The sequence below is a fragment of the Delphinapterus leucas genome, chromosome 11 (assembly GCF_059928025.1).
Source record: "Delphinapterus leucas isolate spDelLeu-1000000601 "Yukka" chromosome 11, BTC_Dleu_Yukka2, whole genome shotgun sequence".
In the NCBI taxonomy this organism is placed as follows: Eukaryota; Metazoa; Chordata; class Mammalia; order Artiodactyla; family Monodontidae; genus Delphinapterus; species Delphinapterus leucas.
This window is the reverse complement of record NC_143139.1, coordinates 93,838,594-93,861,781: the sequence shown is the minus strand read 5'-3', so window position 1 is coordinate 93,861,781 and position 23,188 is coordinate 93,838,594. Positions and strand designations below refer to the sequence as shown.

Genomic DNA, 23,188 nt, shown 5'->3' with positions numbered 1-23,188 from the left:
TCTCAAAGGGATCTGACCTTCCCCTCAATCAGGAGGTTCTGGCTCTGTGAACTGGCTTCAGTTTAGGAATTGAGTAAGAGGCCGTGACTCCTCCCATGATGACACTAATTAGGTTTTCCACCCATATATATCAAGCAACACTTAGTAGGCTGCTCACCTATTTTGTATCCATCTTGTGATTCGTTAACCATTACTATACATCCCTGAAAGTAAAAAACATCAAACAAACAAAAAACTGATGTCATTGCATCCCTGTGTCTACTATGGTTGTCGTGCCTAGCTTGTCTCTATGAGTTAAGCGGTAGCATCTGGCTATTACCACTCCAGGACGCCATTATTCCCACTGAGATCAGAGAACCCAATCCCACTGCATCATCCCTATGGTCATCTCTAGCCCACAGATGACAAGCACTACAGGCTCTTCAATAATGCTTGTACCCCATCACAGTACATTTTTTAGGGCATTGGTGAAGAGCGTATATTCCAAGGCAATTAGAAGGTATCTGAGCATGTTGTACATAATAATAGGATCGTTCCAATGGTCCCATCTCCTGGAGCCTTTAAACTTCCTTTTACAGCATGCCAAGGACGTGCCTTTTTTCTGAAGGCCACTTCTGAGTCCCACACACATGGTGTTCTCTCACTCACTCTCTGGCTCTCACTGTCACTCTTTTCAGGTCCTGCTGAAATGTTACAGCCTAGGGGGGCTTTCCTGAACACAGTATTAAAAATTGAGACTTCATCACTTCCACTGGCGCTCCCTCTCTCTCTTCCCTGCTTTATTTTCCCTTATCATCTGATGTGCTATATTACTTATGTGTCTATTTGATTTAGTAAGAGGATCGTTTGATCCAGGGGTTCTGCAGACCACCCACAGGTACCATAGTGACTCTGCCATTACCTTAGCTCTGACTTTGAGCTCTGCTCTTTGCCACTTCTAGGTGTGTATGATGCTGTTCAAGCAGTTGCTCATGAGTTGGGTGCATTACATTAATGGCTTCCATTTTGAGGGCAGTTGCTATATGCTTTCACATTTCCCTGAAAGTATCTTTGTATCAGTCATCAGAGCATTGCAAAGCATGTTTTTAATTAGAGAACTGACTACAGAAATTTGAGAGGTTATCAACATAGTAACTGTGTATTATATGGTTGGTGAAGAAATCCAATTAAAATCTTTTCTTAAATTTAATTCTTCCCACTTTTTTACTTCAAAAATATGGAAAACATGATTTGTGCATGAAAAACAGACATAAATGAAACTATTAAATGGGTTTTTCTTGAAATAAATAGGGCAAAGCCACAATCATTTGCAGAAGTCAGTTAAATAATTAAAAGACGAGAAGGATGGTAACTACATTTAAAGATGCCACCTTTTATTTGCCATGCAGTAGCCAACTTTTTTCATCATTTTGATGATTAAAAGAGACACTGACTTTTGAATTAATTATGCATTTTAGGTCAAGAAGCCATCCCACCTAAATTGTTTTCTATGTTACTAATGAGTGTGTGTATTATAAAAAATATGGTATAACCCTTAGACATTTCAAATTAGGAGAATCAAGTTTAATGTAAACTAAGGTGACAAGTTCTTCATCAAATGACTGTGACATCTCAGGTGTATAAGTCCCAATTTGACTTTATTTGAGTGAAACAAATGGCTATATATCTATTTCCAAGAGTGAGCAAATTATGCATCCTACAGCTATTTACTGAATACCTACTATGTGCCAGGCACTGTGCTAACTGCTGGATATCCAGTGATGACAAGATCCCTGCCTTTATGTGGGATGGGGTAAGAGGAAGCTGGGCAGGTTTAAAGAACTGAAATAAATTTAGTAGGGCCTTAGGATTAAGTGGATGATATGAGAGGTGCCAGATGAAACCAGAGAGATAAGCAGAGTCTTATCAATAAAGGTGACCATATAATTTTTTTGTCCAAACCAGGATACTTTTGAGAGTGAAAGGAGGCACAACTAATAATTGTGCCAGAATAATAGATGTAAATCCAGAGCTTCCTGGGCAAGGTGGTCTTGCTATGGTCTGAATGTTTGTGTCCATCCCCAGTCATATGTTGAAAACCTAATGTCCAAGTTGATGGTATTAGGAGTGTTAACCTAAAGCAGTAAAACAGCCGGTTATTTTATTGGCAAAGCAAATTAGTCAAGAAAGCAAAGAATTGCAATTTGGACATGCAACTATGGCAAGCCATATGCAAGTCTAGTAAAGCAAAGCAGAGGAAACTCTTTTATAGAGGGGAAGGGGAAGTTGGGAGGGACTGTTACAAACAAAAAGTCCATTGGAGGAAACGGGAAGTTCAAAGTGTAGTGGCTTTTCATTGGCTGAGTTGTGACAGTCTCTCACTGGCTGAGCTGCTGCCAGGCAAGGAGAAATTCTTTCTTCCTCCTGCTGGCTCTAGTAAGTAGTGTCACTTCCTGTGGAAGATTCAAGGTACGTTTCTTCCTGTTGGGATCTGTGTTGATGTTGAGTGGTATGTGCCTGAGGGCTCTTCCTTCTGGTCTCCCGACTTTATTTTAGTCGTTTCCTCTAAAACGACTTTGGCCTTTGGGAGGTAATTATGTCACGAGGGTGGAGGTGAATGGAACTGTTGATCTTATACAATACAAAAGACATCACAGAGCTCCCCAGCCCCTTCCACCGGCTGAGTACACAGTGAGAAGTCAGCAGCCTGTTACCAGGAAGAGCACCTTCACCAGAACCCGACTATGCTGGCACCTTGATCTCAGACTTCAGCATCCAGAACTGTGAGAAAGAAATTGCTGTTGTTTATAATCTCCCCAGTCTGTGGTACTTTGTTACAACAGCCCTAACAGACTAAGACAGGCATGTGTGCCCGGTCTCCTTATAAGCCATGCTGAGGAGTTTCAGTTGTGTCTGGAGAACGATGGGGAGCCTTTGAAGTGTTTTAAGCAAGGACATGATATAACCAGATCCTTGCTTTAGGAAGACGACTGCGGATGCGGTGTAAAGAAAGGATTGGAGGAGGGCAAGTTAGGAAGAGTAGTCAGGGGTCAAAACAGAACTAGAGACTAAGAACATTTCTAAAATGCAACTCTGATCTGGTCAGAGTGCTGAGGAGCTCCCCTTAGGATGAAGTCTAACGCCTTAGCCTGGCAGATAAGCTCCTTCTGGCATTGGCCTCTGCTCTCCTCTCCAGTCTACCTTTCACCTCCTTCCTCCTCCATCACGCGCAGTGGTTAGCTATGGATGCTGAACCACTTGCCGTAAAGGCCGTGTTCTCTCACACTTTGCATATGCTTATTCCTCTGTTCTCCATTCCTATTCATTTGAATCCTTAGGGTTCAGCTAAGATGTGGCTTCTCCCAGGAAGCCTTTTCTGACGTGCTGGAGGCAGGGTTATTGCTCCTCATCCGGGATCTCATGGCACTCTGCGTGTGCTCCGGATCCACGCTGATTCTGCTGTATTGTCACTACCCATTATTTCCTCTGTCATCAAACCAACTAGACTGTGATTTTTTTTTTGAGAGAAGGTCTGTGTCTCGTTCATCATTGTGTGCTCTGCCTCTAATCCAGTGCTTAGTCCATAGTAAGTGCTCCACTAAATAATTGTTGGCTAAAAAAGTATCATTTGAAATGCCCCTAAATTGAGTATCGTCATCCTCTTGCTCTTTCTGTATTTTTTGCATATGCTTTTAAAAGTGTCTTCAGAGAAGATTCATCACAGTTTTTTTTTTTAACATCTTTATTGGAGTATAATTGCTTTACAATAGTGTGTTAGTTTATGCTTTATAACAAAGTGAATCAGCTATACATATATATATATCCCCATATCTCCTCCCTCTTGCGTCTCCCTCCCACCCTCCCTACCCCACCCCTCTAGGTGGTCACAAAGCACCGAGCTGATCTCCCTGCATCACAGTTTTTTAAAAGAAGAGCAGCATAACGTGTGTGCTCCAGGTTCACCAGTGAGGTTCGCTACCAGCAGTTACCTTCTGAAAATTTGTGGGATTTCCCTCATCCCTCATTGACACTTGATAGTTATATTAGCTTTAAAAAAGTCTATTTAAAAGGAGGAAACACATACCATTTAAAATAATGTTCATGGATTTAGAGAGGGAATGCATGTGGGCATTGGTGTTGGTCCAGATATTATTTATGTAGCTTTTCCTTTCATATCATTTCAAATCTGGTCTGAAAGCAGGATCTGTCTGTGGTGTGGCAGGAACCCAGAGACACAGCATGGATGATCCTCCCCCACGCCTCCCCCACGCCCCCCCCCCCCCCCCCCCCGTTTCCTAGATGTTGTTACTCAAGTTAGTGAGTTTTAGAGGGAGGAGGGTCTGGAGGGCAGAGAGAGCGCCGAGGGGCTATCTTAGCGGTGAAGAAAGACAAGGGGCTGTCAGAGAGATGGAAGAGCCCTCAAAGGCAGAGGTGGCATCTTAACTCGTGCTTGAGTCGCCGGCATATTTTCAAGCCATGACGTCAAGTGTGCCAAAAGGAGTAGCTGTATTTTTTTTTTTTTTTTTTGGTAATTCAAGATAATCTTAAATTTTCCCACGGCAGAGCATATAACCTCTCACGCAGTGGGAGATTCTGAGTGGCTGACTCAGATGCCCTCTTCCCAGACCCCCTACTTGCATTTCTGTTCTTCTGCTTCCATCCTCTTCTGCTGGTATGAGGTGAAGATGGGTGGGCATTCCAAAATGTTGCTTACTTTTCCAGGCTCCACCTGGGAAACAAACAGAAATCCTCTTCACCCTCAGAGTGAAAGCAGCATGAGGGAAAGAATTTTTCTCTGTTCATTGCTGAATGCTCAGTTCCAAAAAGAGCTAGCTAATGGTAGGTGCTTGTTGGATAGATGGATGACTGGCCCTTCCTTGGTTTCCCCAACTCCCAAGACGGCCCTGGACAGGCTCAGGATGCAAGAGCTCCCTCTCCAGTACCTAACTCTTGCTTCCTCTGTTTATCTCCCCTCTCAGAAGATCTTTAGTCTCAGGTAGATGCTTGGGAGGAGGGGGGAAAACAAGCTAAACCAATATTCTCCCCAGATTCCCTCTGTTACAAGTTAATCTGGCTTTTGTTTGTTTTCGATTCAAGTCTTTCATCTCCAGACCCACCATGAAACTTCCTGCTGGGCAATGGCAACTTCATATTTAGGTGACTGTGCTTGGGGAAGGGGCCTTGGGGACTCAGTATGTGTGGGACTTGTGGGGAGGAAGACTATGTCTGTTAGCACTTCACTCATCATCCTTTCACCCTTGTAACCCCAGTTTCTAGCACAATGCCCAGCACATAGTAGGCTCTCAATTAATCTTTATTGAATTCAATAATGGATGAGTCAGAATTGGTAAGATATTGAAGAGAAAAAAGCAGAAGCTTGGGGATGTGCTCAAGGTAAATGTGGAATGAAATAGATATAGAGGGAGGAATACTCAGTATTGTTGATTCTTTATTGAAACAGAATTCTATTCAATAGAGCCACATATTTTGTTAATTTTGATACTAATAAGGAGTGTTGCTGTTATTTTTATTGTTTGGAATGGTATGTGCTCTCTAGAGCACATACCAACTTAGTAAACTAATTCTCTAAATTAGAGTCAAAACTCAGAGACTGTCCAACTTTTCATAAGCATAAACTGAAATAACTATTAACGAGTAGATACTAATTGCTAAGTAATAGTAAAATTCTAGAAGGGAGGCTTAAGAAATTTGGTTTAAATCCAGCAGGTACTTACTGGGTTTCCACTGTGTGTCAGGCGCTGTGGTAGGCATGGAAATTTGGCAGTGAGCCTGGCAGGCCCCGTCTGCCCTCAGAGAGCTTCTTTTCTGGTGAAGGTGATTGGCAATGAACAAATAAGATAATTATAGAGTGTAAAATGCGCTGTGAAGGAAGTAAACAGGCAGCTTCAGTAAAGTGAATGAGAGTCTTAACTTTAGTTAGGGTCATCGGAGAAAGCCTCTATGAAGAGATGATAGGATGTAAGATGAGGATGAAAAAGCCTAGAAAGGAACATTCCAAGCAGAGGGAATAGCAATTTCAAAGGCCCAGTGTCGGGAAAAACTGGTTAGCTTGCTCCTAGAATTGTGAGGAGACCAGTGAGGCTAGGAGGAGCAAATGAGGGGAGGGTGGTATGAAAGGAAGTCAGAGAAAGGTGGGCGGGAGCCACGTCACGCAGGACTGCGTAAGTCACAGGGAGCTTTGGATTGAATTCTGAGTACAAAGGGAACACTTGAAGCAGAAGAATGGTATCGTCTGATTTATAGTTACCTAAATATAAACTGGGGGGAAATGCATTGTGGGAGGAAGCAGAAGCAGAAAGACCAGTGATGAGGCTTTGTAGACTGTCCAGGTGACCATGGCTGAGGGTGGAGGTAGTGGCTATGGAGGAAAGTGGGCAGGTTTGGCACGTATTTTAGAGTTCAGCCCTCAGGATCTCCTGACGGTTGGTTGTCAGCATGAGGAAAAGGATGGAAACAAAGATGATTACCAGTTTTCTGCCTTTGGGAAGTGAATATGTGATGGTGCCATTTACTGAGAAGGGCAGGACAGGAGAGAACAGGTTTGAGGATATATTAAGAGTTACATTTTGGTCATGTTACACTTGAGATGCCTATGAGACATACATTGAAAGTTCTGTATTTGTTCTGGAAATATTGAATATCAGTACACTAAAATAACTGAATTCGAACTTAGACGATTGTTTTTCCTGTTTCTTTAATCAGTCTCTCTTTCCTTGAGACACCTAATTAAAGATTCTAACTGTGCTTTCTGGATGGTGGTTATGTCTGCTGTGCGTTTCAGAGATCTGAGAATTTTATTACTACTTCAAAAAAGCACAACAAACCTTGAATGTAGGTCACCGTCAGACACGCCTGATCCCTTAATAAAACTCAGAGAGAAATCTAGTAGTTAATATTTTTGCCATTCTTGTTGATCACAGTCCAGCGTGTCTAACATGTTCAAGCTACGGTTTTGTTTCCCTGAAGTTAGCAGTTTTAACAAAATGGAAATAGTGGTGCTTGATTTTCCCTCTTCATGTTACTACCTTCTGTAAACAGGGTATATGGGCACTTTAGAGGACTGGATGAAGTAGATAGTGAATGACCTCTTGTGTAATATGATAGCACTATTGTACTGTGAAGGCACTCTGTAAGTGCCTTAGAGTTCTGTAGCAGGTGTTTCTTTTGGACCAGCATGCAGTGTGGCCTTGAGACAAGATAAGCAAAGGGCTACAGCAGTTATAACTCTTGATAGCTGAGTTGTGGCTCATGACAAGGTCAAATGTTTTGAATAAATACGGATTTAAAAAGGTGTTTTGCTTCCTGGAGGTATTTGACTCAATTAATTTAGAAAAGAAAAACCCAGAAAGGAGCACTTAATACTTTGATACTAATAGTTACCAATCCTTTGCTACCCATAAACTTGGGAAAAGATTGATTATTCAGAAATATTCAATCACTAAATTGTGACAGTTCTGTGATAATCATATCTTAACTGTTATCTCTGCCCCTACTGTGTGGGCTCTTGTCATCTGTTACCTGCACTGTTAGAACACCTTTGTCAGTGATCTCTTTGCCTAAATCTCACTCCTGTCTATCTTCCACATAGTCTCCACAGCCATCTGTATAGCACACAAATCCTCAAAACAGGCTTTAATGGCTTTTCATTATCTACAGGGTAAAAACTGTACTCCTGACTTACTTCATTTTCAGCAATGTGGTGGACTAGACACTCTGAAGGTCCTCTTGCAACAAACAAACAAACAAAACCTCTAGATTCTGGAATAAATGATACTTTTTAATGTACTGTTGGGTTCATGGGAGCTAAAGGAAATCTCTAAGGGCAAAACAGAACAAAAATGCAAAAACCAAATGAACCCGAGAACTGAAACCTGATTAGAGTGGGGAGCTGAGAGTTTAAAAGAATCAAAGACAGTTTTCCCTGAAGGCAAATGCTGATATCAGCATCCACAATCAGAAAACTAAGGCTTGAATGAGTCTGTGGCAAGGGAGGGAGTGGAGCGGAACCTCAGACTTCTGCATTAGCTGTGGGGCTAAAGTGCTTGAGGTCTGTTGTCCCGGCTCCCGACAAAAACACAGATCCTTTCTGGAGGAAAGCAGGCCCAGTTTAGACCCCACTCTTACAGATTAACCTTGGCCAAACGTGATGTCATCATCAGTGACCACCAGAACACAAGGAATTAAGCCTGCATGACTGAGAGTCAACAAAGTCACGAACAGCAGATTTAGCTTCCAAGGATTTCAGACATGAGCTGAGTATGAAATGTTTAAGAAAAAAAAAAAAAAGAAATCAGTAAGGGACAGATGACTAGACAGATTTGGGAAATAACCAAATAAAACTTTCAGAAAGGAAAAATAAAATTATTTCAGAGTAAAAACCCAGTGGATGTGGATGGATTAAACAATAGATCAGATAAAACTGACATGAGAATTACTGAATTGGAGTGTGTATTAGAAGATATTCCCTAGCATGCAGCAAGGAGGCAAAGAAGATGGAAAATATTAAAGAAAACTTGAGACACAAATGATAAATGAAATTTAATATAGCCAATTACAGTCCCAGAGGGAGAGAGTATATATGCAGAAAGAGAGACGAAGTTTGATAAGATCATGGGAGATAATTTTTCCAGAACTGATGAAAGACATGAATCCAAAGATACAGGAAGCATAATATATACCAAATAGGATAAATAATTTTGAAAAATTTTCAAACTCTCATATCATAGTGAACCTGTGGAACAGCAAAGAAAGAAAGAAAGACAAATTATTTACGAAACAATAACAAAGCAGACTTTTCAACAGCAACATTAGAAGCCAGAAGACAGGGAATAATACTGTCTCTATTCTCTGAGAAAATATCTGTCAACGTGAAGTGTGTAATCATTTAAGAACAAGAGTGAAATAAAGTCCTTTTCAAAAAAAAAAAAGACACTTCAAATAAACAAAAACTGAGTTTACCACCACAGACCCTCAGTAAAGGAACTTATAAACATATATTTCAGGAAGAAGGAAATGATTCCAAAAGGAAAGTCTGAAGTTTAAGAAGGAATGGTGAGCAAAGACATTGGTAAACATATAGGTCAATCTAAACAAATACCGTTTTTAAAAAATAATTATAACATTTAATTTGTGGTGTTAGAAGAAGAACTGAAATGCTAGTTGTAACAACAGCATATAACTGAGGAGAGGGGCAAGTTAGAGTTACAGGGTTCTAAAGTCTCTGAATAATGATTCAGAAGGTGGGTTAATATATTAACTTTGAACTCTGCCAGGCTATGTATGTGTATTCGGATGTTAAAATGGACTCTTTCTGACTCTCTTTTGCCTTAGGAGCTAATAATAAAATAGATATCATATACCAAATCCATATGTGGAAGTATTTATTTATTTATTTATTTTTGGCTGCATTGGGTCTTCGTTGCTGCGCGTGGGCCTTCTCTAGTTGCAGCGAGTGGGGGCTACTCTTCATTGCAGTGCACGGGCTTCTCATTGCAGTGGCTTCTCTTGTTGCGGAGCACGGGCTCTAGGCACACGGACTTCAGTAGTTGTGGCATGCGGGCTCAGTAGTTGTGGTTTACGGGCTCTAGAGAGCAGGCTCAGTAGCTGTGGCACAGGGGCTTAGTTGCTCCGCAGCATGTGGGATCTTCCTGGACCTAGATATATATATATATATATATATATATATATATATATATATATATATATGCCTATATATATATATATATATATGCAGAGAGCTATAAGAACAAGGACCATCCCCCTTTGCTGGGGGGAGGGAAAAGGTACCTGTCATCAGGTATTCAGTAAGGTGTTTTCCAAAGGGACATAGATTATATAATACTTGAAGTTTTAATAGGTCAGGGTTTTGTGTATGCTTATTTTGAGTAATGGAGCACTCATGCTTCATGAGAAATAGCACTTCACTTGAATTCACAATTTAAATGATATTTAAAGGTTCGTTGCGTTATTGCAGACTTGGACATGATTTATACTCAGTACTGAGGTAAAAAAGTTTATTATTGGTCTGTACATCTAATGGGGAAAATGTTTGAGAACTGTAGTTCCTCACCTCATTGTCACCTTTCCACGGCACACCAGGTCTCTTGGTCTCAAATACCAAGAACCAGTGGGTGCAAAGAGCATGCATCGTGCTTGTGGTCTGTGAATACAGAAATTTCTGAGGAGAAGGGAGAGTACTGGTGTGTTCAGGTTCCAGTCTGCTTCCAGGAAGGGCCATGGTGGGGACTCCCTCATAATGCCAGCTCTTCAGACTGTCCCAAAATACAGTACCTGTTTATTCGTTTACTGTGGGCCAGATACCATTTCAAACATCTCGTATATTTAATTCATGTCAGAATTAAACGTCTGACCCAATTTACCTTAATATTTTACCCTCCTGGAGTCACCTGTACGGTTTTATTGTCATTACAAGATTTGGTTGGATGGTCACAAACACTTCAGGCACCTGCCCATCTTGGTCAGCCTAGAGTGTGCCCTGTAGCACGTGGAGACCTTAGCATGCCAGAGACCAGATCCACTTAAACCCTAGCCTAAAAAACAGAAAAATGGGCATAGGTAATGATCACCAGCTTCCCGAAGACATTTCCAGCTTCAGTTTTGATAACGATAATCTATTGAAGGAAATTATAGTTTTTATTATTGTTGGAACCATAACTATGGTGTAGAATTTAATAATGAGCATCCTGTATCTACCTATTTTATAATCCATTCATTGTGATCCATTTTCGTGGCCTGAAAGTCTTCAGCCATCCCACTTGAAGATTTTTAAAGAAAAGCACCTTAATTTTAAATGTGTCCATATTTTTCTGTGAGACGCTAAACCATTATCTCAAATTTATATCGAAAGAAGTAGTAAATATACTTCGCATATTTCATAACTGTATTTTCCAAATATGCTTTCTTATGTTAATACTTGGATATAATATATACTACAGTTAAATATAATGATATACGATAAAAAATTCTCAGAACCTACAACTGTGTGTATATACACCCACACATAGACATATGCATACACACACTTATCATAGATCATATAGAGAGTATAGCTATTCTAACTTATTATGATTATTTGGGGCTTTATGTATATATTGTAAGGTAAATATATTAAGATTTTCATGTCAAACATGTTATTTAACGTTCACATTAAATATCCATTTTAAATTAATGGCCTGTCTACTTTAAACCAATATATTAATGAGCAATTCAAATCACCCCTCCATGTTAATAATTTATAACTCTGGCCTCGTAGCAAAATGGCCTTATTATCTTTTTTTTTAAACATCTTTATTGGAGTATAATTGCTTTACAATGGTGTGTTAGTTTCTGCTTTATAACAAAGTGAATCAGCTATACATATATCCCCATATCTCCTCCCTCTTGCCTCTCCCTCCCACCCTCCCTATCCCACCCCTCTAGGGGGACACAAAGCACTGAGCTGATCTCCCTGTGCTATGCAGCTGCTTCCCACTAGCTGTCTATTTTACATTTGGTAGTGTATATATGTCAATGCCACTCTCTCACTTCATCCCAGCTACCCTTCCCCCTCCCTGTGTCCTCAAGTCCGTTCTCTACGTCTGCGTCTTTATTCCTGTCCTGCCCCTAGGTTCTTTGGAACCTTTTTTTTTTTTTTTTTTTTAGATTCCATATGTATCTGTTAGCATATGATATTTGTTTTTCTCTTTCTGACTTGCTTCACTCTGTATGACAGACTCTAGGTCCATCCACCTCACTACAAATAGCTCAGTTTTGTTTCTTTTTGTGGCTGAGTAATATTCCATTGTATATATGCCTTATTATCTTCAGGTCCTATTTCCTTTGGTTAACATAATTACTAAAGTAGAAGCTCCTTCAGTTACACAGTTTTAAACTACAGAAATACATATTTTGGTATCCATCTTTTGTCATGCATGCCCACTCTCTGCTTTGTAGCTGTAATTGGATACTATGTATCAGACTAACAGGAGAACTGATCACAGCAATAGCTCTGCTGCAATATAACACCCATTATTAGATTCACAACATAATAGAATATAAAATAATTTGCAGTGATTATAGTACCTGAAACAAGGCAGTGGAATTCTTGAAAAATGAAAAAGTGTTACCAGTATGGGAATGTTCCTATCTGTAGGCAAAGTCTCTCAACTCAGAATTAAATCTGACGTTCTCTTTTAAAAATGATTTCATCATTGTCTCCGAACTAGCAAAAACATTTTCAGTACCTGCGACAGCATAGCTATTTCTCTTTTGTCCTTAGGCCCAAAGCGTGGAGGTGTGTTGGTGGTGGGTTTTTTGTTTTTTCCTTGCTTCAGGCATTTTGGTGATAAGTTTGCATTTAAATATGCTGTCTGATGTCTTACATAGGGAACAAGCTTCTTCCTAAAGATAACTGTCAAGAATATCCAAACCAGCTTTAATATGACTGACATTTCAAGGTCCTATTTTGCATTAATCAAGTATATTAGCAGGTGTAAATCACTGTACAATGAAGATACTGGGTACAGTCTCATAATTTAATACTGGGCTTCCCATCCAGGAGTCTGCTGGATACATACTTGAGAATAAAGCTTTTTGACATTCAGGTTTAAATTGAAAGAAAATGAGAAACCAGAGAAAGCAAGCCAACCAAATTAGTTCACTCTGTGCTCCTCTCTGCCTTTCCAGTGGAATTCAGAGAAATTCTCTCCCAGAGAAAGCTGGGAGGCCCTCACGAAACAAACCCTTTAGTGTTTACAGAGTATCCATTTATGCGCTTTGTGTTCAAACAAAAAGACAAACATTTTGCTGTTCTCCATCAAATCCCCACAGGTTCTCCTGGGCTTCAGAAAATTCTCCATAAATGCTGTTCATTCTTTATATGAATCCAAGAAAAACTCTACGCCATATCCCTTCCTGGGAGAAGACAAACAGGCACAGATACACAGGCCAGCTTAACTCTGTCCCCCTCTGCAAGGCCTCGCATCCCTAAAGGCAGCCCCAGGGACAAATGGCCTGAACCCAGTCGCTTCACAGTTATGCACCATTACAACAACTGTGGTAAAGAAGTACTTGGTGCAGCTGGCTCTACCACACTCTTTAGTCCTTCTTTTACTCCCCTAAAAAGAGCATTGGTTTAGAATTCAGGAATCTGGAGTTCTAGTCCTACTTCTGCCCTTTAATCATTATGTGATCCTGGCAAGTCACCTAATCTCTGCAAGTCTCAGGTTCTCCTGTGTATCACGAAGGGACTGAATTAGAATGTCCTCTAAGACTTCTCCTGTCCTATAGTCAGGTTTCTTTTAGTGACTAGATCATCCAGATAATGATTCCTTGAACAAACATTTATCAAGTGACTGTTTAGGTACTCCACCGGTCAGTTGCAGGTGGAACAAGTTGAACAGGATGTGTGCCCTGAGCGGGTGTTCAGCCTCCAGGGTGCCAGAGCTGTCAACAAGCTCTAACAGGTCGTCAACCACAGATTTGTTTATTGCTGATACCAGAGCTTAGTGCCTGCCACATACTAATACGTAATAAATATTTGTCAAATGAATGAATAATATTTGAAATAATAAGTGAAAATAAGAACATTCACATTGTATTATGCAAAAGCAAAGAAAAGAGGGATTCATTTTTTAACTTTGAGGATATAGAAAAGACTTTACAAAGGAGGTAGTATTTGAATTGAGTTTAGAAGAGTGAAATCGTTTTTGATAGAGAAGGGTAAGGATGAGGATATTCTGGACTGAGGGAAGAGCATGAGCAAAACCAGAGAGACGTGAAAGTGTATGTCCGCCTAATGGCCATCGCCCTGGAAGCTGGAGTCAGGTATAAAGAGGCACAAGAGCATTTCAGGCAGGAGGAACAGTGTGGGTGAAGTCTTGGTGCCTGGAAGGAGCATGGTAAATGTGAAGAACTGGGAGAAGTTAAGCATAGCAGAATCATACGGTTTTAGGAAAAGTAGTACAAAACGAGACGAGAGGTAAATGGGGACTGATTTATGAAGAGCCTTGTAAACCATATTAAATAGTTTGAAGAAGTATTGGAAAGAAAATGATCAGATTTTCAGTTTGGAAATGTCACTCTGGCTGTGCTATGCCGATTGAACTGAGGGGACAGGGCGGGGAGACCTTTTAGAGGCTGTGGGAGCAGCTATGCTCCAAAATAACCTGCGTGACTGGGAGGTTCATGGTCATATTAATCGAGGTAGAACAAACGCCCAAGGATGAGGAGGCTGGAGGGTAGTGAGACTGCCCTGTGCAGAGGGATGACTATGTATTTAGGGCTGAAACTCAGCAGAAGTCAGAGCTGAGAATTAAAATGTGTGAATTACTTGCTTATAGGTGATAGATCTCATCCTCCTTTAAGTATGGTAATAGATGACGTCGCCCTGGGGTATTGCAGAGGCAGAAAAGAAAGGGGCCAAGGATAGACTGTCTGCATTTTAGAGGAAACAGAGCCAGGGAAGAACATTGAAAAGATTGCTTAGTGAGATGGAGGAGCCAGCAGAGTTCAGCTGAAGCAACCACAGAGGAATGAGTTTCAAGGAGTGTCTTGAGATTTCAATTTCCTTCTTCCTCATCACTCCTGCCTGTCAGTCATGAGGCCCCCTGGCCCTGGCTCCTTCCTTTCCCTCCAGATTTCACTCCTCCCCTCTGCCACACACTTGGCTCTAGTACCACCGAATGGTTTGTATCTGCCCTGCTTTCCCCCGCCCCGCGCTGTCTGTAACCTTCATTGCTTTGCTGAGGTTGTCCCATCTACTTGGACACCCTTCCCATCTTTCTCATCTTGGTTGACTTCTCCTCCTTTCAGCTCGGCTCAAACACTACCTCTTTCAGAAGACTTCCTTGAACCTCTTTGACATCTTTGTACCTCTAAACCTCACACAGTGCCTGAATGTGTAGTTTCGTGGTACTTGTTTTGGTATTAAATTAACCTTAGAATCTGAATTTCTCTGGTCTCCTGGTTTCTTTTCCTTATTTCTATTCTCTCCCAGCCCTAGAGCATTTAATTTAAAGATATAGCAATAATTTACCTAAAGTACTGTATCAGCCAGAATCCAGTAAAGAGACAAAACGGTGTACCAGTTATGGTTCTGGCAGCTTTATTGAGGTATAATTATCATACAATCAATGTAAATATTTAAAGTGTATAATTTGATAAGTTTTGACATATGTATATACCCATGAAATGACAACCACAATCAAGATAACACTCATCATCCCCTAAAGTTTCCTTGTGCCCTTGGCAATCCTTACACCTGCCCTTCCCTGCCTTGCCCCTTCCCTGTTCCTGTGTAATCACTAATCTACTTCCTGTCATTATAGATTTTATGGATTTTCTAGAGTTTATATAAATGGATTCATACAGTAGGTGCTTTTTTGTCTGTCTTATTTCACTGTCTGGCCTAATTATTTTGAAGTTGTGTGCATCAATAGTTCACTCATTTTTATTGTTGAGTGATATTTCATTGTATGGGTATACCATAATTTGTTTATCCGCTCACCTATTGAGGGACATTTGGGTTGTTTTCAGATTTTGTCTGTCAGAAGTCTTGGGAATTCCCTGGCGGTCCAGTGGTTAAGAATCCACGCTTCCAATGCAGAGGGTGCGGGTTTGATCCCTGGTCGGGGAACTAAGATCCCACATGCCATGCGGCTCAGCCAAAACATTAAAACAACAACAACAACAAAAAACCCAACCAACCAAACAAAAAAACATTCATGAAGAAGTCTTTGTGAGGACTTAAACTTTGTTTTCTATTGGCAAATACCTAGGAGTGGAATGCTGGGTCAGCCAAACTGTTTCCCAAAGTAATTGCACTCTCTTACATTCCCACCAGCAATGTGTGTTACTCTAACCAGTGTCCTGTGAATGATGAGGTCTCCCACTGGCTAGTGGATGCATGAACTCCCCACCCGTGTGAGCTCTGAAGATCACACCTACTGTTCCTTTCAGGAGGTGCATGCCCCGGCTTCAGGTAGCTTCCTCACCTGCCTGCACTGATCAGCAGATCTCCAGAGGTCTCTCTGGTACTCTGCCCTACACACTCCTATCATCTTGGCCTCCACAGATGCCCAGCTCCATCTCCTCAATTAGGATACTACTGCACTCCCCCTGTGTTCCCACTTCCTTCTCTGTGGCCTGGAAACTCTCTCCAGGCAGTACACTGGGAAAATCCTTAGGGCTCACCTTCTTTATTTCCTTCTTTCAGGATTCACTGTCCTGTATTGCCTGAAGTTCACAGTCTGGCAACACTGTTTCATTAATTTTGTCCAGTTTCTCAGTTGTTTTAAGCAGTAGGTTAAATCCAGTCTCTGTTCCCTCTTAGCCAGAAGAGGAATTCTAATCAGCACCAGCTATTTTAACAGAGTTTCTTCTTTGACCTATGGGCATTTGAAGTGTGTTTTTATTTATTTATTTTTTTGGCTGTGCCACACGGCTTGTGGGATCTTAGTTCCTTGACCAGGGATTGAACTCGCACCCTAGGCAGTGAAAGCGTGGAGTCCTAACCACTGGACCACCAGGGAATTCCCTGAAATGTGTTTTTAAATCTCCAAATATTGGGGAGTTTTTTCTGGGTATATTATTATTTATTTCTAATTCAATTCCACTGGCCAGAGAAGTTAATATAAGATTTCAGGCTTTTAAAGTCTATTGAGATTTGTTTCATGGCTCAGCATATAGTTTATCTTGGTAAACATACCATGTATACTTGCAAATTTACCAAAAAATGTGTATTCCGCAGTGGTTAGGTGTGGTGCTTTATAGATGTGATTAAGTAAAGACAGTTGATAGTGTTGTTTATGTCTTGTGTATCCTGATATTTTGTGTATTCTGTCACTTGCTGAGAGAGGGGTATCAAAATTGCCAACTGTGATTTGGTTGGGTTTGTCTAATTCTCTCTTTAATTTGATCAGTTTTTGCTTCATTTAGTTTGAAACTCTGTTATACATCTGCATACACATATTATGTTTATATCTTCCAGATGATTGACTCTTGTCATTATGAACTGTCCCTTTTATTCTCTAATAATACCCTTTGTCTTGAAGCCTATTTTATCTGACCTTAATATAGCCACTCAGCTTTTTAATGCTTATTGTTACATGGTATGTCTTTTAAAATCCTTTTACTTTCAATTTACTTGTGACTTTGTTTTTAAACTGTGTCTCTTGTATACGGCATATAATTGGATCTTGTTTTTTATCCAGTCTGGAAAATATGACTGAAAAAAACACTGGTATGGTTGGATTTAGGTCTACTATTTTATTTTCTGCTTGTCCCATCTGTGTTTTGTTCCTCTGTTCTTTCCTTACTGCCTTCTTTTGGGCTAATTCAATACTTTTTAGAATTCCATTTTAATTTATCAATTGGATTTTCAGTTATACCTCTTTGTATTAATTTTAGTGGTATCTCTAGGGATTAATTTATATATCCTGAACCTTGTGCAGTCCCATTGCATCACCACTTCGCATAAAATGTAAGAATCTTGCAACAATATAGGTCTAATTTACTACCCCATCATTTATGCCATGATTGTAGTATAAATTATATTTACATTTGTTGTACTACTTCACACTGTGTTATAATTTTTTAAACAGTCACATATATTTTAAAGAAATTAAGAGAAAAAATAATATTCTATATTTACCTTAATATTTCCCATTTCTAGCAGTCCTTATCCTTCCCAAAGATCCAACTTCCCATCTGGTATAATAATTTTTCTTCAACCTGAAGTACTTCCTTTAGCATTTCTTGTTATAAAGGCCTGCTAGCCATTAATTCTCTTAGTTTTTATTCATCTGAATATGTTTTTATTTTGCCTTCAATTTTAAAGGACATTATTGCTGAATATAGAATTCTGCATTGACAGTTTTTGTTTCCTCTCAGCACAATATATATGTGTGTATGTGTGTGTATGTATATATATATATATATATATATATATTATAATCTGGTAATTAATACAGTTTATTGGCTTTTGCCCTTTTTTGTTTTACCTTTCCTACTCCCTCACTTGTGCTCTTGGGATCACCAGCCAAATCAACTACCTGCATCTAAGTCTTTTTTTCAGAGTCTGCTTTTGGGGGAACCCAAACTGAAACATGTTCAATTTACGTTATGTAAATCTGTATACAAATATACAAATACTTTCTTTTTTTTCCATGAAAAAGACCATTTGCTAAACAAATGTATTCTTTATATTCACTCATTTATTGAGAAGCTGCAGTCTCCTATACATTGTGAAATTGAACTGGTAACTTGTATTATTAGTTATTTTTATGTCTTTGGCACTTAGTGTGTATATGCATGCAAGTATGTATATATATTCTTTCCTTCTACCTATCTACTTATCTGTCTCAATAAAATACACACTTGCTCTTAAGTTCATTGACAATTAGAACTATGACTTCTTCTTAAGTATGTCTCTAAAATCTAAGAGTTCAGTGCAAACAGTAGGTGCTCAACAAGCGTTTCCTGATTGATCATTCTTATTTTTAGGCTTCACATACACTATGCATTGTTATACACAAAGTCAACATATAAAATTGATATTAGATAATTTACAAATTAAGGAATTATTAAATTTAACAAATATTTGCACACCTCCTATAGGCAAAAGCATGGTGGAGGCTATGAAGTCAGAATGCAGGAACATAATATGGTGTGTGATAGGCTCTATACAGCAAATAATTCAGTGAAAAAATGAGTTTACAGAAATAAATACTATTTCATAGAAGGGAAGGATTAGGATTGAGTGATAGACATGACTGGAAATAGCTTCCAGAAATAGTAATTATTTGAGAAGGACCTTGAGGAATAGGTAGGATTTAAATAGACAGAGAACGGGGAGGGTGTTCCAGTGTTGGAGTGCAGGGTAAGAAATCAATGGTAATAAAGCTAAAGAAAGATGAAATAACACGGAGAATGAGGATAAAGGGACCTGAATGAACATGGGGTGTGTGAGTAACCAAGAGAATGGCCTGACTGAGGGTTAGTTTCCTATTGAGTAACGATAGAAAATAAGCAATGAAGGGCCTTTAAACCCAAGGCATGTAGACTTTGTCACTGAAACAAGAGGGAATTTTTGCAGGATTTTTTTAACGTGAACTATAAATAACTAAAGTAGAGATTGAATTGAAGAGGATCAGTTTGGCATGTTGCACAGAAAGAGCAGGGATGAAACACGGCTGATGGCATAGAAACCCAGTACAACTTGCTGTCTAGAATCTTCAGGCCTCTTTAGCTTTCCGTTTAAGTGAAGATTTTTCTCTTTTAGGTAATCTGTGCATTTAAAATAATTATTTTCCATTTGTCATCATGCTTTCTCTTTTAGATCATAGTATTTTATTCATTTTAAAAGGTTATCAGTTTTTTAAAAAGTCTAAGTAACCAGAAGATTGCATTCTGTTCTTTCTGGACTATTGAGAAAGGGGGCTGATAGAAACATAATGACTCCAGTCTGGTTTTTTTCATTGAATTTTAATTTTTTTTTTTGTTCTTTTGTAATTTTAAACTTTTGTACTAAACTTTAAAATTATGGTTATACAGATGACTTTATACATCCCAATTCTGAGATTTAGATGGAGTGTTATTATGAATATTGTCATCAGAAAGTCATTGTCACTCTGAATTATCTTAGTTTACATATTGCTAAATTTCAAGATGCTTTCATTACTTATAGAAAGACTTTCCTCCTAAGAAAAATTAAAGTCAATGGAAAAATATTTAACTAAAATTCACTTTTTAGGAATGCTTTTATGTCAATCTGGTGATGTACACATGCACTTTGGGATACCATTGATCTCGTACTCTACTAAGAATATATTAATTTTTAAAAGAACGTTTATCAGCTAGGTATATAACTTGATCATATGCACATCAGGAATATTTTAGAAGTTATTAAGTAGTTAAACTATATTCAATTTAAAAAACAAAGGCATTACCTTTTTTTATTCTTGTGCTTCAGTTTGGCTTTTCACTCAACAAGCACTTATCAAACACATCCTATGGGAATGGCACTGTTGTGTGCTGCGGCATAAAGAAAACTCCTAGTAAGGTCTCCTCAAGGAGCCTGTTTTCAGGTGGGCAGCCAGACTTGTAGTTAACAAGATGAAGTGTTACAACTGCGCACAGGGCTCCGAACAGGATATGGTAAGATAAACAATAATAGGATTAGGCGAGGAAAAAAAATCAGGGCAAGCTTTATAGAGAAGGTGAGAGTTGAATTGAGTTTTAAAAGATGAAAAAGTTTGGAGATGAGAGGTCTGGGAAAAAATGGAATTCCTGGTAGAGGTAATGATTTAGGTTTCTTGAACTGTCTGATTCTGTGGTAAACTAGCAACACTTTTGCCCAGGTTAGCCTCCAACTGTGGATGAAAATGGAAAGGAAGGTTAGAGTCAAAGAGAATTTGTTTTTCTTTATAATAACTCAGAGCCTGCGCGTGATGATAATAAGCGTCTCACTGCACACTGTGAGGTGTGTTGTCATGCACATTGTGTTATGTAAACACTTGATAGCAACTTACTTAATTCCTGTTGCCTCCTCTCTTTTGGGAGCTCAAATGAGACAGTCTTCCTCTTGCCCTCTCTCAGTTTTCTTTCTTTCCATATCCAATTTCAGATGAAACTATCTGAGAGCAAGTCCCTAGCAATGACAGTGTTGATAACAATTTGCATCTAGAAACTTGGACCAGGCTCATAATTCATATTCAGTAATATTTCCATATCAGACCCACCCTAAATTCCAGATCCTCTCCATTCTTTCAATTCCTTCAATTTGTAATAAATATTATTTGTCTGTTGTATTCCAGGTACTTTGCCTGTTATATTCTAGGTACTTTGGTAATATTAATGAATAAAAGGGACAAAGATCCCTGACCTGATGGAACTTACATTTTAGTAATCATCACAACTGCTCTGGAAAATTGCTTTTTTTCTCCCACAGAGATTTATCATGAAAATTAGGTTGCTATCTAAGAGAGTGATTTTCTTTTACGGGCTTTGTATAGACACTGGGGTGGGAAGACATTTTTTATTTCTGGGGAAAAAGGCTTTTTTGTAGCTGGGGGTTCTGTAAGGCTAGACCAGTATGATGTGGCATATTTTCTCTAGTTTATCTTGTAAGAGATGAAGGTTTGAAGGCACTAAAAATATAGTGGTTTCAGAGACAGATAAGTGGGTGAAGGGAGAAATATTTAAAGACAAGTTATTTGAAGCTTTCCTTGACTTGGCTTCAGTGAGGAGAAAGAAAGAGAAGACAGCCACCAAATGACTAGTGCATCAATTATAGCTTGGGTATACTTTATACAGACAGAATAGAAACATAGTAAGAAAGTAGAAACGACTAAATAGGAGAGAATTCTGTTATGGCATAAAAAAATCCAATTATTAAAAATGCAGTAAATTTGAAATAGAGTATTTTCAGTTTTATTTTTTGTTTACAGTTCTTATTTGTTACTTCACAGATGCTGTGCCTGTTCCCTCAGAAGAAAGCCCATCTCTGCAGACAAGTGTGAGTTTCGACAAGAAATCAGACAGTACCATTACAAATACTGTAATAGAAAACCCTTTGCAAACGTCTCTAGAAAAGCAGCCAGCTGCAAAAAGTTTTGAAACATTGACAACTTTACCAGCATTTTGGCCATCTAGTAAAGAAGAGTTCATCAACACTAATTTAAGGATATCAAAGTCGGATTCTGCTTTCTATAACCAGGGCTCTGTGGAGACACTCTCTGTCTCTCCCTCATTCAAAACACTTGACCCAGTGAAACAGACTGTAATAATCAGTAAGGACCATCAGAAGCGAACAGAATCCGGCCTGGTTCAGATGGAGGATGAAAGCCTCAAGACCTTAACCACGTGGGGTGAGTCTACAAAAAACCTCTTGAAGTACTCTTCTTTTACTTTTCTCTGCTTTCTGTCTCCTGTTTTTGTTCCCTCGTTTTACTCTCCATCCATTGGTATTAAGAGACGTACTTGAGCTGGGGAAGTCCCCTTTTATTAAAGGGCTAATAGCAGTTCATCTTTGTGGATTACAAGTGCTTGATTGAAGCACACGTTCTGAACAGTTTTGATGCAGAACAAATTAGAAAGAACTAGCATTAAAGAAGAGCTTCCTGTTAAACATTTAGGCTAGTTGTTAAAAAACTATATGAAAAAAATTGTTTAGTATGTATATCAGTATGTATATACACACACACCTATATATATATATATATATATATATATATATATATATATATATAGGAACACATGCATATGTGTGTGTGTGTTTTCCCTTTTTTAAAAGAGTTGTGTACTGATTCCAAAAACAGGTGGAGAATCTCTTCCCTTTTCTGTCTTACAAAACATTAAGAGGGTTGCAGTATTCTTTAGACTGGATGATAAAGGATAAAGCCAGTTGAGATTCCAGGTCGTTGGCCATCAGATATTAAATCCTACATTTTTATAATTATACTTTCTTCTGTAAAGTTAATTAGTAAAAGAATAACTTGTTTGCTGGTGCATTTTTCAAAGACTAAGTAGTTTATTCTCATATATGATAATGCTAATTAACTCATATAAATATAAAGTTTTTAATATAAATCTTATAAACTTTCTCAAATTCAGGTCACAAGTACAATATAAATACAAACAATGGAAGCCAAAATGTTGAGGTTAAAGAAATTTATCTTGGTGCTAGTAAGGCCAGTGAATAACAAAAGACTCTTCTTACTGCTCTTTCCAGAACGTTTTGAATTGAGTAGCCTAAAAATAAGACTAATTCTTAGTTTTGTCACCAGATCAGCTTTTCTGCTGAGACTGCTGATGGAGAACCCAGTTAGTACTGGTTATGATGGCCATGTTAGTTTATGTGCTTGGCTGTCCCCTGGGAAGTTATTTTGATTCATTTCTTTCACAAATACCACAAAAAGAAAATTGAAAATAAATTTTGGTCACTGCTTGTGTACCAAGTACATTTAATTATAAAAATTAGCAAGAAGTTCCTCTAAAACCAGTTAACAAGGAAGACTTCTTCTCCTACTTAAAATGAAGTAGATAGCATTAGTCTAATCCTCCCCCCAAAATACTGGTTAAAGCTGGAAAACTATTAGAAGTCATCGTAAAGCAACCAAGGTAGAAAACACATGATGGGTCAGGATCCTAGGAAAAAGGATTGTGATATTGTGATATAATAAGAAATATA

General features: G+C 38.8%; 1 protein-coding gene across 1 annotated transcript in view; it reads left to right on the top strand.

Annotated features, from left to right (window-relative positions):
* Positions 1–23,188, top strand: part of ENTHD1 (ENTH domain containing 1) — a 102,294-nt gene that overhangs the window by 66,708 nt on the left and 12,398 nt on the right. Inside the window, exon 5 of the mRNA XM_022597099.2 lies at positions 21,468–21,866. Within this exon, the coding sequence (XP_022452807.2) occupies positions 21,468–21,866 (399 nt within the window). The remainder of the gene's footprint in view (positions 1–21,467; positions 21,867–23,188) is intronic.